The sequence below is a fragment of the Heliangelus exortis genome, chromosome 5 (assembly GCF_036169615.1).
Source record: "Heliangelus exortis chromosome 5, bHelExo1.hap1, whole genome shotgun sequence".
Classification (NCBI taxonomy): domain Eukaryota; kingdom Metazoa; phylum Chordata; class Aves; order Apodiformes; family Trochilidae; genus Heliangelus; species Heliangelus exortis.
Genome location: NC_092426.1, coordinates 5,017,109 through 5,033,848, shown reverse-complemented (window position 1 = coordinate 5,033,848; position 16,740 = coordinate 5,017,109). Strand labels below are relative to the sequence as shown.

At 45.1% G+C, this 16,740-nt stretch overlaps 1 protein-coding gene and 1 non-coding gene across 2 annotated transcripts; one reads left to right on the top strand and one right to left on the bottom strand.

Moving 5' to 3' along the window:
* On the bottom strand, nt 1-12,297 carry PSMA3 (proteasome 20S subunit alpha 3). The gene is made up of 11 exons (XM_071745275.1): nt 12,175-12,297; nt 11,191-11,273; nt 9,216-9,339; nt 8,253-8,354; nt 8,054-8,127; nt 7,441-7,513; nt 6,464-6,529; nt 3,226-3,272; nt 883-950; nt 673-737; nt 1-185 (listed from the first exon to the last, which is right to left on the bottom strand). The coding sequence occupies exons 1-11, from the start codon at nt 12,193-12,195 to the stop codon at nt 141-143; spliced, it is 768 nt and encodes a 255-aa protein (XP_071601376.1). The 5' UTR covers nt 12,196-12,297; the 3' UTR covers nt 1-140.
* A 75-nt stretch (nt 12,298-12,372) lies between these two features.
* Nucleotides 12,373-12,445, top strand: TRNAK-CUU (transfer RNA lysine (anticodon CUU)). Its single transcript has one exon. It is a non-coding gene; the product is annotated as a tRNA-Lys (tRNA).
* Nucleotides 12,446-16,740: the final 4,295 nt, after the last annotated feature.

Sequence of the window (16,740 nt, the reverse complement as noted above, 5' to 3'; positions counted from 1 at the left end):
TAATATGGAAAATTTATTAGTGCAAGTTGGTCACTCAGGTTCTTCCAACGAGCACACAATAACAGCCCATGCTGACTACATTATAAACAAACCTGCTTTAAAGTTAAGAAAAGTTGAACTTGTCTTGAAGTAACAATGTGTTACATATTGTCATCATCTGATTCATCTTCCTCTTTCAAAGATTCCTATGAAAAAAAAAAAAAGTTTAATGAAAAACTAGTTTAACAATGGTTGTAATTCAGCCTTTAAAAAGCAAAACCAGTTCTTCTGTAGCTTCACAATCCTCTCCCTCCATCCAGAGCCATGCAGGCAGCAGGCAGTTCACAAGTTTCTGAGACAGTACTGAGCACCATCATTAATGCTGGGAGGGCAGAGCTCTCTCCACCTGCTTATCTATAAAAACTGTTGAGGCAACCTGACTTACTACCTCTCCTACTCACACTGCTCTTGCTGAGTTAATTCACTCCTTGAAGGAGCAGAAATGGAGCACCTATGCAAGCCTGCTGACTTACTCTGGTGTTGAAAGTAACAACTAACCTTGGATTACACTGTAACCTTCCCTGTTCTCACTGCACAATAAGATCATCTAACCTGAAGTCATCTGTGTTCTATGTTCCTTCTACTCGAGACTTGTTTGTCAAGTACTGAGACAACACCAAAGTCAGACCTTACCTTGGCATATTTTTCTGCTTCTTCTCTGATGTCTTTGGGAACAATTTCATGTTTTCCATTGGTTACTGCCAATAAAAAGAGTACATCTTAAGTGGAATTCACACAAAGACTGTGTGACATACAGAGTGAACTTAAGGAGCAATATTTTACTTTAATTACACTAGGTATACATTTTCTATAGTGTTTATAAATATTACAGAAATACATTACTTTCTCCAACCCAGCTGAGTTCCAGCTCAAAAGCTTTATCCTTTACTTCATCATGAACTATGTAGATTCTGGAAGGAACAGAGAAAGTACAGATTAGAACAGACTGATCAATAGGCTAAATACATTTTCTTCCTTTCACAGATTTGTTCTGTGGAAGTGCTCTTGTGGTTAACAGCAGCTCTCTCCATGCTTTCTCCCCCACCCATCCACCCACACAAAAACTACAGAGAATTTTCCAGGCTTATTTGCTGGTGTAACAGTACATTAAATGATTACAGCTAAGATGCAGGTTGAAATGTCCAAGTTACCCTAATTAGAACAAACACGAAGATTCAAATACTGCAGAATGAAGGCCACATCATCACTGCTTGGTTCTGCCTGTTAGGAGTGTCCTATGTTCCTCCTGTAAATCTTAGTTTAGGCTGGAGACTAAATCCCAATACCATCTATCTTGTGTCTAATTAGAAGCCTGCACATAGAACTCCATACAGTCTGCCCTGTGATCAAAATTCAACTCAAAGTGGTATTACAGATTAAGCAGTAAGAGCACTCCTTAGTCTGGGGGATAAAAATGTTACATTAAAGTAGCATCACTGATCTGACTGCACTGATTCCCTCCTCAGGGGCAGGATATGTAAAAATCTGAGTTGAGACAGCAACTTAAACCAACAGTAGAACTGAAAATAATTGTGGCTTCCCTTGTTGAGAGGCTGTATTGTATTCCTGCCTTTGTTCCATAAAGCAGATCAAAACCTGAACAATAGCAGCTACTTCCAGCCAATGTAGAAAGCTTGGAGATAGCAGTGGAAGGAGGGATACCTTGAGCACCACACCAAGTACTTCCAGTAAAGTTTGGTAAAAGTCTTGTGAAACAAATGTAAAACTAAAGTTAACCTTGGTGCCCAGGGAAGTATCACTGCATGCTGGTGTTCTGATCCCCTTCTGTCTGCTGGACTGGACTTGCTGATCATTGCCTAAGGTGATCTAGGGGCCTTTCTTATGTGTTCAGTGGCTCTCAAACCTTTTGCAGCAAAGTGAACCACTACAGGCTCTTGAAAAAAACATTACTTGGGACTTTGGCTAGTATTTTAGGGTTAAAAGATTATTTAAGATATTTTATATTTTTCTAAATGCTACCAGGGAGCAGAATTTGAGCTTGAAAACCAGAACTGTATCTAGATTTGATGTTAAGCTTTGAGCTGAGGCAGAATTAAATAACAGAAGTCTTTATTATTTGAAAATCTGTGTCTTATTTATGCCATTTCAGAAGTGCTTTGAGGTCCTTGCTAGGTTTTAAGAACAGAAATCCCACTAATTCTTTGCCATGACAGCCTCAGATACAAACCCTAAAATAAGCTTGTGTGCTACAACACCAAAGATAGAAACATACTTATTACTTCTTTATAACATCCTAAGTAATAGCCACAAAATGCTGGAGATTACAGTTTTGCAGCTGTGGATTATTAAATTTGTGACAACCTGGAATACTTCCCTAAAGCATTAAAGTGTTGTAGATACCTGGAAAGATACTTGTATTTATTTCAAAAGACACTAATTCACATATTTTCAAGATACCTCTACCCCACAGAATGTCTTTTCTCTTCCCAATATCCTTTTTCCCCCATCACCAGTCCATGACTGAGTGGTACCTCTCTTTCCTGTGAGTACACTGTCCTTACATAAAGTCTGTGGAAGAGTATTAGTGGCTTTAAACAATTCTATCCCTGTTGTCTGAATTGCATAATTAACCCCAAATTAATTCCAATTTAATTATTTTCAGTCTTTTCATGTAGTGTAAAGGGTAATTATTGAAATGAGACCCCCCATATCCTAAGTAAGTCTTTAAACAAATTATGCTGTGCACTTGGGTCTTTTTTAGGCAAATACAAGGGCTGGGTCAAAGACCCAGCTCTGTTTCTGGCCTGCAGCTTCATGTCTGAAGCATCAGTTCAACCTCTGTACCAGTTTATAGCTCTTTCTACGCAATCAGGACACCAAGGAGTTTGTTTTATGTGTCACCTGATTTATGTATTTTAAAATCACAGATTATATTCTGACAGTTTAATATTCAATCCACTGCTGCTACAAGCTGAACCTCTTAGAAACCAGCAGATGAGATCAAGAGGCCTATTTTTTGTTTGACATTTTTCAGTACCGAGCAGCATATCTCACAAAAAGGGAAAAAAATATTAATAGCAGACAATCCTAGAGTCAGCATGAACACTCAGCTAAAAGAAGTGAAACCTGGTACCCAATTTAAAAGAAATTGCTTCAAATTTGAAACCAGAGCAAGCTCACCAGTACGGATTTTTGTTGAGTTGGAAAAACAGGTTGGAGACTTACATTTTTGCAACCTCTTTAACAACATCACGGCAGGTCATTTCTTTCATCTGCAGACAAAAAAACCCCACCACAGTTTAAGAGAATTCATTGGTTTCCATTTCCACAAGGCCTGAACATGGGTCGCTCACACAAGCCTCACACAAGGCACACAAGCCTCATGAGCTTATTATGTTCAGTGGTGATAAAAGTGACAAAAAGTTGAAGAGAAGAACCTGATGTGCCTTTTAGCCCGTTTTATGTGATTCATTCTTCCAGTGAAGAATTTTACAACTGAAGGATCCCATGAAAAAACAGCTAGGTGGAAAATTCCCCAAGTTTAAAACAGTCATCAAGCTGGAAGCCTAGAGCTGAGCAGATAAACCTTAGCACTGTAAAAGCCTAACTTGTTCTTAGATGCTTTCTGATCAACTGACATAAAATAACCACATGTACCATGCAGGTATTTATGGTATTTTAATGGTATTTTTAATTATTTATGGTATGCACCATATTTTTATATATAATATTCATATTCTTTCTAGATAGTACACCAATAATTTGAGTCTTATCAACATTCTGTGCAAGCCATTTTGACTTTCAAGTAATGCCCTAAGAGGGGAATATCATTACAGAGTTAACAACCAACTGCATGCCTGAGCAACATCTCATTTCATATTTTCTCACTGCTATATATTACACTCTTCTGACAGTTTCAAAGTTAATCAAAACAAAGCCTCCTGCCAATTTCCATGACACAATAAACTCAGGTTTTGTAGGTCAGGTATCCTGACAGCCAACCCTCCAGGGCTAGGAGGTAGTAACGTGTTCTACTATTTTTCATTAATGCAGTTTACCATCTCTTCCAGTTCTCAAAAAACGTTCTCAAAACGTTCTTAGAACCTCTGTTTTGAGGCCCTGGGGCGGCAGCTGAGACGCCACCAGCCCTTTGTTCCCGTTGAGTGTCAGTGAGAGCACCTCCTGTGGTGAAGCGCACCCCAGTGGAGGCAACGGGCCATGGAGAAAATGTCCCTGCTTGGTAAGACACAGACCACGCCAGTCCCATCCCAAGGACTTCCCTAAACACAGACCCATTGCCCCAGCTCTTACATCTGGGACACAACCCATAAAGCACACCCATAAAGCACCCATAAAGCACTGCCTGCTCTGTACAAATACAACTTGGGTCACACAAACATTTGAAGTGAAAACCCAAAGGTCTGTGACTGTCATGCAAATTTCCTTCAGTTTTCTCTCATAAATGTATTTTGCCATTACACTTTTCCCACCACAGATACATTAATTCTGCAGATAATAAAAGTAAACACTCCAAGAGTTAATACATAATGTCAGAGCTGCATGAGAAGCACTTTGGAAGAGATCAACAGATTCAAATGTACAGGTTTTCCCACAGCTGAAAGGATCAGATATTTGCATGAGATGGAACAGATGTGATCAATGCAGTGTGGCACCCTCAGCTACCTGCCAGAGTTTGGAATACTGTGTCCCCTCCCAGATGCAGTATCTGCTCTGCAGTACCTGTAAAGCAGGTTTCCAGTCTTGACTACCTTTTACTTTTTCCAACTGCAGTCATCTCTGCCACTGGAACAAACCTGAGCTGACAGGCTACTGCAGGCAGTATCACCCCACAAAAACCTTTTGTACTTCTGTCTTTTTTCTTTTTCCCTGTTTCAGTTTTGACAAGTTCATCTCATCAAAATTAACTCTGGGCTGGAAACCTGCCCAGTCTGCAGTTAACAAAAAGCATCAGCATGCAAGACTGGAGCTGGTTCACATCACTGTGACAGGATCACACACGTTACTGAAGACATTCTGTGAACAACTATTAAATAAATAAATGCAGCTAGGCCACAGGGCACACCACTTTTCCCATGCACTAAATTTTACAGGCTCTACTGTAGGGCTCATGTTAGCTGTACAAAAATCAGTTAATAAAACAAATTTTGGAAAAATCCCAGCACTGCACAGAAAATGAATTCCTGGGGTTGGTTATTTATTATCTATCTTTCTGCCAATGCCCACATGTGGAAATTCAAATTATGATTTCTCAGACACCCATATTCCTGTAGCAAGATCAGATGATCTTGTAGGCTTTTAATTGGTACTCAAACATCTGACCAGATTCATGACTGAACGAGGTGAGTTCTGAAACACTGTAGTCCTGCCTGTAATTTTTCAGTTCTGATACTACAGCACCAGAATCAGACTATTCTTAAAAGCACAACAACCATCTAAATTCTGAACCTTTCAATGAACAGCAGTGAACTACAGACTGAAACCACAGAGAAGATGCAAGCAGAGTATCAAGTCAGGATTACCTGACAGTAGGGTTGCCCCATCTTAATTGTCTCCAAGGGTGTCAGATATTAAAAGGACAGAAATCTTTTAGAATTCTAACAGTTCTACATCAGCTTAAGGCACACACCAGTACATCCCAGTGGTCTCCTCTCCACAGGCTGGTTTTACACAACCAGCTGTTTGCACATTCACTCACAAGGCTACAAAGCACCTTGGCAGTCTGCACTCACAGAGCTTTCTTTTAGCACTTCACAAGTTAAGAGCAGTGTGCAAGGAGGAAATGCTGATGAGAAATGGCTTTTTGGTAACAACAGTGGTGTGCCACAGTTCCTAGTGTACACAGCACTGAAGTCCTTTTCATCTGACATATAAAGATGTTTTGAAAAGTATATTATAGTCTGCAATAACTTTCTGAAAAAAAAAGGCAGTACCTCAGCACCAGCCATCTGGGAAACACAGTCTCATCTGGCAACTATTTTATTTTTCTCCATATTTTCCCAGTCCTATTGTCCCAGAGGTTCAGAATTCTCTAGCTCCATTCACTGTCCTGAACAAGACCAGCTTTTTTCAACTTTCTAAGCAAAATAATAATCTCAAGCCTTTGGAAAAAAAAAAGCTACACCACCTTGTGCAAAGCTGTCCTAAGGTTTTCACTCACAACTAAAAACTTAAAAGACTTTATATTCACTCCTTTGCTTGCTGGCTCACATGGGACTCTCTGTTTATGATCCCTGTTTAAATGTGTGTACTCCCTACAGACCACCCATTGCCTGGGGGCAAGACTTGGGAAATAACTGCTCTTAGAGAGCCTCCTAGAACATACAAGGAAATATTTTATCTGCTTCTCTTCTATTTGTAGAGTTTAGGCAACTAAAAAGGTAACATAAGAAGCTAGAGATACATTTGGAAACAGCACAAGGAAATTGTAACAGCTGACACATACCTGAAGTTTTTCTATCTCCGTTTTTGCAGCCTGTCTGGCTTTGCCAATGGCACACCCCCAATAACCCTAAAGCAAAAAAAAAAAGAAACAAAAATTATGCAAATTTAATTAAATACTAAGTCCTCTACAGTCCTTCCTGGCACTTAGCACAGGACAGTCCCCATACAACTCACACAGCAAGAGGCTAATTAAACCACAGTAAACCTTGGTATTGTTGTCTTGGGGCACATTCCCAAATGGTTGAACAGAACCCAGTTACTGGAATAAATACAACTGTGCTGATAGGAAAGAGAAGTGCTCACTGGTTCCTGGACAGAAATACATTTGCAACATTTGTTGCAGTAGATAATTTCTTTTATTGTTATTACAGTAAATGGAAGAGCAAACTACAGCTGGGAAGTTCTGCAGGATCCAAAAAAATCCCAAGCAACTTTCCATGAAAATATGCTGAAAGTAAGCATATAAAAATCAAGTACTTCTGTTCCCCTCCAGAGCTACAGTATGGGACATATTGAGAGAAAATTTTAAAAAGCAGTGTGAGTGTCCTGTGTGTAGCTGGCAGCACTGACAATTAAGACAATTAACAGAAGTACCTGATTGGACTTGCTGCTGGCAGCCAGTGCCACAGGTATTGAGGGAATGGGCTACCACTACAGTACTTGCCCTTTTTGGGAAGTACATGGGACTTTTCATTGTATATATCCAGGTGGAACAAAGTCCCAAATTTCTGAGAAATAAGCTTTAAAATTAGTTTTATGGCACCTGTACTTGTGAGATGGACAATTTGTGTTTAACAAGTACACAGAAATGAGCAAAACCCAGCTCTGTTCATTTTAAGCAGTGATTCATCAGAGATACTGCCAGACAAAAAGAGAAAAAAAAACCTAACAGCTCTTTAGGAACAACACTACTTTCCTAACTCAGGATTTCTAAAAGGGGAACTTAAGCCAAGACAGAAATATTTGTGACACACTCACGTATGAAACTCCTGATGGATCAATCATGTACAGCTGTGCACCATCATCCTCATCATAGGACCCCAGCATGAAACTGAGGGGAAAAGTGAAATTAAAAACATTTCTTCCATCAGCACAAACTCAGCTTTTCTACATTCTTCCTGGAGCAGAACTCCTACTGTCCTGTTACATTCAATTAAGCAATTTGTCTGCACACTTTAGTGTTACCACAACAACCACCTGCAAGTTGCCAGAAAAATATCACTAATGCAGATCAGAGTTTATCAGTTCCTTTGTACTAGAGCTGCACAGTAGTTGTAACCTGTTCAAGCAGGATGATTGCAAAATAAAGTTCTGCTTTCATCACCCTCACAGACTTTAATAGCATCAACTCTTTAAGCTCTCAATTTCAGGGACAAGTTGCCCATCTCTGTAGAGCTTGGCATGCTCCTATGCCAACTTGAATTCCTCACCCCAGGGTTTTGCAGCCACACAAAAAAGGAAGGGGAAGGGAATTTACAAGCTGCTTTGTAGGTTACTAATTCCAAGTTTAAAAAGAGAACTCGGGCAACCCAAGTAGTTCCAGCAACTGTGAAACAAAAAAATACAAAGAGCCCATGTTTGAAAGACTGACCTGCAGCCAAAAGGTCTGACAGCACTGTAGAGGGTGTAGGCATGCACGTACATGGCCACTCTGTCTGCAAGGTGCTAAGTGGAGAAAGGAAAAAAAAAAAACCAGGCATTGGAAACCTTTATTACAGAAATAAGTAAACCTCAAGTAATAAAAATCTTACTCTCCGTGGCAAAGGAGGAAAGCTGCAGGAATTTCTTACCTTCAGTGGAATGTCATAGCCATAGTTGGACCTAAAGTTTGAAGCCTCTTCTCTTGCAATGTCTGCCAGAGAGCGAGCGTCTGCCAGGAGTCCTGCAACTGCCTGGAATGAGAGCTGAGATCAGCCAGGCCAGACAACAGCCCCAGCAAACCAGTGGGAAAAGGCAATTTACCTGATTTAACAGAGTTTTATGTACAGGTGAACTCAAACTACCCATCTACTACCAGGCTCAAAACCTGTCAGTATGATTATATATTCATAGAGGATTTTTTCTCTAGGCAGATCAATAAGCAAAATTATTATAGTACCTTGGGATTTGTCACAACTACACTAATCCAAACAATACTTCATATAAAATACATTAAACAGACTGTTTCAGGCATTTCTGTCACAGTAACCACTCCCTGACATCATCCTGACATCACTATCAGGGATAGCCAGTAACTCATACACTGGTCTTTTAAGAATTCAGCAGACTCCCAATTAGAAAATCTTTTTTTAGATAAATCTCTTATGCAGCACGTTTTCAAAAATCTTTTTTTAGATAAATCTCTTATGAACCATGTTTTCAAAAATCTTTTTTTAGATAAAACTTTTATGCAGCATGTTTTCCCCTTAACAGACCTTATTTGTTAACTGTGTAAGAAAGTACCACTGTAACACTTTTATTTATATTCAGGTCTCAACAACTGGAATGCTGAAAAACATTAAAAAATGTTAAAACAGCCTCAAAATACGTCCATCTTTTATTATAAGTCTGAATTGTAATTATATATGTCTGTGCATTCAAGAATAAATTAGAGATAACAGTAAGAAAACCACACAGAAACATTAACATTACTTTCTTAATCTACTTATTGGTTCTGCCATTCATAAGATTTCAACTTTTGAAGGTAAAACTGATGAAATTTTACTTTTTGAAATAAAAAACTGATGAAAACCTGAAGTGAAGCAGCACCTTACCATGCCCACGTGTCTGTCGACATTAAAGAGCCGTTTGTTAGAACCCTCTTCATAAAGCTTGGACAGAACTAATTTTTCTACTCCAAAGACAACACCATCTTTGCATCTTATCCCAATTGCTGTACTGAAAGACAAGAGCAGTGTAAGCTTCTCACACAGAACTGCAGTGTAAAACATCCAACAGAATTAATAAAACCCTAGAAACCACCTCATTTCCCCAGGAGCTTTGTTAACAACTCCACTTCAGCACTGAAGACAACAAAGGGAGGGGAAAAAAGCCAAAGCTCACTAAACCTATGAATATTTTCTTAAACAAAGAAGGAGGGGGCTGCCAAAATTCCCTCCCTCACAGCTGTGAACAAATGACTTGCAGTGGTGGCACCATTTGGAGCAAGGGTGCAGCCACTGAGCTGCATGATGCTGGTGTGAAAACCAGACTGTTCATTTTCCCCCTTTTTGGTAAATCAATGTCAGAGACACAACATCTCTTCCTCTACCCCTCAAAAATGGCACCACCAGGCATAAATCACCAACCACACCATCAACTGCCACACAAAATGCTTTGGATGATGTAGTCCAAGCCCTGCCAATCAGACATTGGAATGGGCTGCCCAGGGAAGGGGTGGATTCTCCATCCCTGGAGATATTTCAAAAGAGCCTGGATGTGGCACTCAGTGCCATGGGCTGGGAACTGCAGTGGGAGTGGATCAAGGGTTGGACTTGATGAGCTCTGAGGTCCCTTCCAACCCAGCCAGTTCTAGGATTCTATGATCTTCCTGCCACCAGAGCACTGCTGGGATTCCCACCTCACAGAATTCCTCTGGGTGTTTACCCAAGGGAAGACAGAGAGAGAAGCTGATGAGGCTCTGGCAGCAGTGAGAAGTCCTCAGCTTCCTGAGGAATCCATAGGAAGTTCCTATAGATGTATAAGGCCCTGACCATGTTGCTCTATTAGTGCCTGAAGCCACATCCATAAAACGGGCATTTAGGTGCTGCTGCAGCTCCACTACCACAGTAGCTGAGCACCTTACACATATTAATGAGCCCTGCAATCAGGATTTGCCCCAAAGCATTATGTTTTTATTGCCCTTAACACACGAGTAAGTTTTCTGCCTTCCTTTGCATTCTCCACAAGGCAAAGCAAAAGGTGATTACACTCCTTCCAGGCTTAATTTGAAGCCTCTTCATAGAATCATAGAATCACAGAATTGGCTGGGTTGGAAGGGACCTCAGAGATCATCAAGTCCAACCCTTGATCCACTCCCACTGCAGTTCCCAGCCCATGGCACTGAGTGCCACATCCAGGCTCTTTTGAAATAGCTCCAGGGATGGAGAATCCACCCCTTCCCTGGGCAGCCCATTCCAATGGCTGATCACCCTCTCCAGAAAGAAATTCTTTCTCATGTCCAACCTAAACCTCCCCTGGCACAACTTGAGACCTCTTGTGCCCTCTTGTCTTGCTGAGAGTTGCCTGGGAAAAGAGCCCAACCCCCCCCTGGCTCCAACCTCCTTTCAGGGAGTTGGAGAGAGTGATGAGGTCTCCCCTGAGCCTCCTCTTCTCCAGCCTCAACACCCCCAGCTCCCTCAGCCCTTCCTCACAGGACTTGTGCTGGATCCCTTCACAGCCTCCTTGCTCTTCTCTGGACCTGCTCCAGCACCTCAATCTCCTTCCTGAGCTGAGGGGCCCAGAACTGGACACAGGACTCAAGCTGTGGCCTCCCCAGGGCTGAGCACAGGGGCAGAATCCCTTCCCTGGACCTGCTGGCCACGCTGTTCCTGAGCCAGCCCAGGATGCCATTGGCCTTCTTGGCTACCTGGGCAATGGACCCTGAAATGGACCTGGGGACACCCTTGCTCAAAAGTCATTTTATCAACATCATTTTCTCCACAGTGCCATCATCATTCTTGTCTGGACCAACCACACAGCTCTGAAAGAGCCAATCCACAGAGGGAGATACAGATTTTTGTATCTTACCTACTATTCTCCACAGCTTTCATAGCATATTCGACTTGAAACACTCTGCCATCTGGAGAAAATGTGGAGGCTGACAGGTCATACTGGAGAAGAAAAAAACCCAAAACAATCACATGCCACTATTTTCAGAAGAAGTTTGGGTTTTTAATTTAAAAAATACAGGGCTGGCACCTGCGTGCCATAAATGGCTGGGAAGGATCAGAAGCAGGCTGGGTACATGCAGAAAACCTACAGGAACTTTCTGTGTGCTTTAAAAGAAAATGTAATATAATTTCTGAAAAAAAATTATTTATTAAATAGCAGGAATACAGCTAAAATGCTTTGGATCACTTTATGCAGGCTCCCTCCCTGCTGGCAGAGCACCTCAGCCTTGTGGGTCGGCACCAAAGACACCTGAGAGCTCCCCGACTCCTGCTGCAGGGCCCGCAACCGAACCCGAACCGCAGCCCCGCTTTATGCCCCCGACACCCCGGTGACAGCCCCCAGGTGACAACCGAACCGAGGGCCACGCCTGGGCCAGAATCCCGCCAGCCCGGCGAGGCCTGGGCGAGCCCCCGGAGCAGAACAAAGCGGCCCCCCCGCCCGCAGCCCAGGCCCGCCCCGGGTTCTGCCGTTCCCCTCCGGACCGGCCTCATCCCCGCACCGCCCGAACCTGACCCGGGGCAGACCCGGCCCACACCACCGGGCCCCGACCCGCCCCCTCCTCTGCTTCCCTCGGCCTAACGGGCCGCAGTGACTCAGCAGCGGCCCAGGCCCCGCCGTGCCGGAGCGGCCGAGCTGCCTGACAGACCGCCCGCCTCCCACGTCCCGCCAGGCCCCGCCGCCACCGCGCTACCGGCGGGGCCGAGCGCAGGGGAAGGGGAGCTGCAGATGTCCCCCCGGGGCTGCCTCCCCTTCCCCCCGCCGCCGAGCCGCGGGCACAAGGCGGAGCCCACGCGTTTTGAGGGGGGGCGGAAGGTGCAGGGCCCGCGGGGCCGCACTCACCCCGGTACCGATGGAACTCATGGCGGCGGCCGCCTCAGCACAGCCCGACCGAGCCTCCCCACCACCCCCCCAACAACGCCCGCTCTCATTGGTTCCCGCCACGGCCAATCAGCGCAGGGAGGGAGCGGAGCGCAGTCGCGACAGGGCGATCATCGCGTGATGTGCGGAAGGGCACGCGGCGGGAAGCAGCACCACAGCGCCCGGCTAGCTCAGTCGGTAGAGCATGGGACTCTTAATCCCAGGGTCGTGGGTTCGAGCCCCACGTTGGGCGAGTGGCTTTTTTTTTTTTTTTTCGTATGCCTCCTTTAATCATAGAATCACAGAACTGGCTGGGTTGGAAGGGACCTCAGAGATCATCAAGTCCAACCCTTGATCCACTCCCACTGCAGTTCCCAGCCCATGGCACTGAGTGCCACATCCAGGCTCTTTGGAAATATCTCCAGGGATGGAGAATCCACCCCTTCCCTGGGCAGCCCATTCCAATGCCTGATCACCCTCTCCAGAAAGAAATTCTTTCTCATGTCCAACCTAAACCTCCCCTGGCACAACTTGAGACCTCTTGTGCCCTCTTGTCTTGCTGAGAGTTGCCTGGGAAAAGAGCCCAACCCCCCCCTGGCTCCAACCTCCTTTCAGGGAGTTGGAGAGAGTGATGAGGTCTCCCCTGAGCCTCCTCTTCTCCAGCCTCAACACCCCCAGCTCCCTCAGCCCTTCCTCACAGGACTTGTGCTGGATCCCTTCCCAGCCTCCTTGCTCTTCTCTGGACCTGCTCCAGCACCTCAATCTCCTTCCTGAGCTGAGGGGTCCAGAACTGGACACAGGACTCAAGCTGTGGCCTCCCCAGGGCTGAGCACAGGGGCAGAATCCCTTCCCTGGACCTGCTGGCCACGCTGTTCCTGAGCCAGCCCAGGATGCCATTGGCCTTCTTGGCCACCTGGGCACACTGCTGGCTCATGTTCAGCTTCCTGGCAATCCAAACTCCAAGGTCCCTCTCTGTCTGGCTGCTCTTCAACCAACTTTTTTCCCTTCCCAATCTCCATTTTTTTTTTGAAGGGCTCTGGGCGGGAAATCTCCCCTCTCAGGGGCTCTGAGGGAAATTCGCCTCCAACACAAGGAGGGGCCTGGGAAGGAAACGTCCCGAGTGCAGCCGCAGCCCGGGTGCTGTCAGCGGGGTCTGAGGTAAATGCTGCACTGCTGGGGGAAAAAAACACCAAAACCAATCAAAGCGTCAGTTTTTATAAATTATCAGGAAGCAGGACTCGAGTGCAGGTGGGAAAACACCGTGTGGGCTCCTTCGGGGGCGGGGAAGCCTTACAGGGAGGTTTGGGTGGAGAGGAGAGGCCGAGGAAATCCCAGGGAAGCAGCAGGACCGGCTGCCCAGGGAAATGGTGGAGGCGCAGTCCCTGAAGGTGTTAAAAAATAAACCAACAAAATTTGGCATTTCAGGAGATGATTTAGTGGTGTGGAACTGACAGCTGATGACCTTGAAGATCCTTTCCCACCTTGGTGATTTAAGAAGAGCAAGTGCAGGGTGTTCAGCCTGGGATGGAGCAATCCTGGTTCTACACAATGCACTGGGGACAAGGGGCTCAAAGATCCTTCAGTAAGGGTGGAACGGGCTCCTCAGGGAAGTGGTGACAACACCAAGGCTGTCAGAGGACAAGGAACATCTGGATGATGCTCCCAGTCACAGGATTTAGGTTTAGTTCCGTGAGGAGCAGGGAGCTGGACACAGTGATCCTTATGAGTCCCTTCCCACTGGAAATGCAGGTTCTGTGGAAAAGATGAGGTGAAGGAGTTAAAGCCCCATCCCCAGGGCCCAGGTCCCTCAGCAGGCATCAGGCAGACTGCAACAGGCAAAGCAGTGACTATGGTGAAATATTATATTATATTATATTATATTATATTATATTATGTCATACCCTGTCAGCAGACCTTGCTTGGCAGGAGATATTTGCTTGGCTAATGCCTACCTTCAGGAATGACATCCAGAATCAGGAACTTCCGAGTAAAAACCTCCAGTTACTGCAGGGGGTTGTGTCTGTCACTGTCTGTCCTGATAAAACCCTTGAGTTCACTGTGAATTTGTGCCTGGATCCTTGTGATGCCATGGAGGGAAGAACTACAACATGCAGGCTGGGAAAATGTCAGCCAGATCCCTTTTTCTACATGATGTATAAGGGCTTTCCAGGGGTAGTTGTTGTGAAAAGCAGGTAATAGCCTTTCCTTAACCACTTTGATGATAAAAAAATCCTGTTTTCAGGATTTAGCAGGCCAAGGGACTCTGCTTTAAACCTGTCAGTAACACAGGAGTTAGGATTTCTGGTTGTGCAGTGTGAAACAGCAGCTGTTGAAGCTGTTCCAGCGATGCAGAAACCCCAGAGGAGAAGAAAAGAGTGGGCAGGATGACACAGAACACACTGGCAGACACTGGGCTCGTGGAAGGTCAGTACAGAAACACCCCTGGAAAGGGAAGGGCTCAGAACATTCTGCATTTCCTCAGCTGCAGTCCTGCTGCAGTTCAGGAAAATGACATCACTGCACCACAAACAGAGGCTCTGGAGGAGCTGAGTCTTCCTGTGTCTCCTTCCCCCTGAGAACTGCTCCCAGACATGAGTAATTCCTCCCAGCAACAGGGGAATCGTGCCCAGGGCAAACTCTTCTTTCAGGAGCAAGCCTGGGTGGGCTATGGTGAAGTTCTTATTGAGGAGACACAACCTGGGGCATGGAGCTGGCAATTATTCACATTTTAAATGTCAAAGAACAGCAGGGCTTGGCTCTTCACCCAGAACTAAGGATAACTCTGCACCTTGTGGTGAAACATCCTCCATCTAGCAAGTCTGTAATCACATCACAGACTGGGAGCAAGTTAAGAGCAGGGATGTAGCAGGCTGGTCTCAAAAAACTGCATTTTTTTTTTACCCATTTTGCTTTATCAAACACAAATGGACTTTCTGAAGTCATGAAGAACCCTACTGGTAACCTCAATCCACAGGTTGGGCTGTGGACTGCACAGTAGGGACCTGCTGGAGGAGATGCCCTCAACTTCACTGCAGGGAAGATAAAAGGGCTTGGTAAGGACAAAGAAATGAGAGTGAAGGCTGAAAACACTCCAGAAAACAAAAGGAATGCTGGTAGTTGAGGAATCTGTTGGGGAATGAACATTCCCAAGGGAATTAAACCACTAAAGGGCTGCAGGCTTACAGAAGCAAACCAGCAAGAAGCCTGAGATATGAAAGAGCAGACAGGATGGGAACACAGGGATCCAGCTGGAGAGATTTAAGTCCATTTTTCCAAGCCCAGGTTTGACAGACAGAACACATTCCCTGTGGCAGAGAATGCCATTCTCATCCTCAGGCTGCCCCAGAAAAACTCTGGTATTTAAAAATATAAAATACATACAATTACACCCATTTGACCATAGGAAGATGAACATGAGCCAGCAGTGTGCCCAGGTGGCCAAGAAGGCCAATGGCATCCTGGGCTGGCTCAGGAACAGCGTGGCCAGCAGGTCCAGGGAAGGGATTCTGCCCCTGTGCTCAGCCCTGGGGAGGCCACAGCTTGAGTCCTGTGTCCAGTTCTGGGCCCCTCAGCTCAGCTCAGGAAGGAGATTGAGGTGCTGGAGCAGGTCCAGAGAAGAGCAAGGAGGCTGGGAAGGGATCCAGCACAAGTCCTGTGAGGAAGGGCTGAGGGAGCTGGGGGTGTTGAGGCTGGAGAAGAGGAGGCTCAGGGGAGACCTCATCACTCTCTCCAACTCCCTGAAAGGAGGTTGGAGCCAGGGGGGGGTTGGGCTCTTTTCCCAGGCAACTCTCAGCAAGACAAGAGGGCACAAGAGGTCTCAAGTTGTGCCAGGGGAGGTTTAGGTTGGACATTAGAAAGAATTTCTTTCTGGAGAGGGTGATCAGCCATTGGAATGGGCTGCCCAGGGAAGGGGTGGATTCTCCATCCCTGGAGCTATTTCAAAAGAGCCTGGATGTGGCACTCAGTGCCATGGGCTGGGAACTGCAGTGGGAGTGGATCAAGGGTTGGACTTGATGAGCTCTGAGGTCCCTTCCAACCCAGCCAGTTCTATGATTCTATGACCTGGAAACCCAGGAAGTGCTTGGACTGGAGACTTTCACATGAGCTCAAAGAGGCCCCAGTCAGGCCCCAGTGTGCTTTGAGGACTAAGAAATGATCCCTCAAAGCCCATCCTCATTCTGGGACTACAAACCAACCACTAACATCTACTCACAGCTCTCTGTTGCTTTTATGCTTTCTGTGTAACAGCCACACAGCTCATTCCAAATGGGAAAAGGGCAATTTAAAAATATATCTCCTGAGCCAGTACTACCAAACCACCATTACCAACCAGCCAAGTCCATGACAGACTCCAACACTTTAAGCAGCAATTCTTGGTTTTTTGTTGTTTTTGCTTGCTGGTTGGTTTATTTTTGGCTTGGTTTTTTGTTTTTTTCCAATTTGGAAACTGTTAAGATAAAAAGGATTATCTCCTACCATGTCCAACTAGTAGCATATGTTAAGGTAAAGCACACAGGAAACAGAATTACAAATTAATAATAAATGCCA

Bases quoted from the DNA above. Each gene is read 5' to 3' on its own strand.
- PSMA3 (XM_071745275.1), bottom strand. From the start codon at position 12,195: ATGAGTTCCATCGGTACCGGG. The intron at 8,128-8,252 runs GTAAGAAATTCC...TTCTCCACTTAG, and splicing joins GCTATGACATTCCACTGAAG to CACCTTGCAGACAGAGTGGC. The intron at 186-672 runs GTAAGGTCTGAC...TTTTTTTCATAG, and splicing joins AAGCAGAAAAATATGCCAAG to GAATCTTTGAAAGAGGAAGA.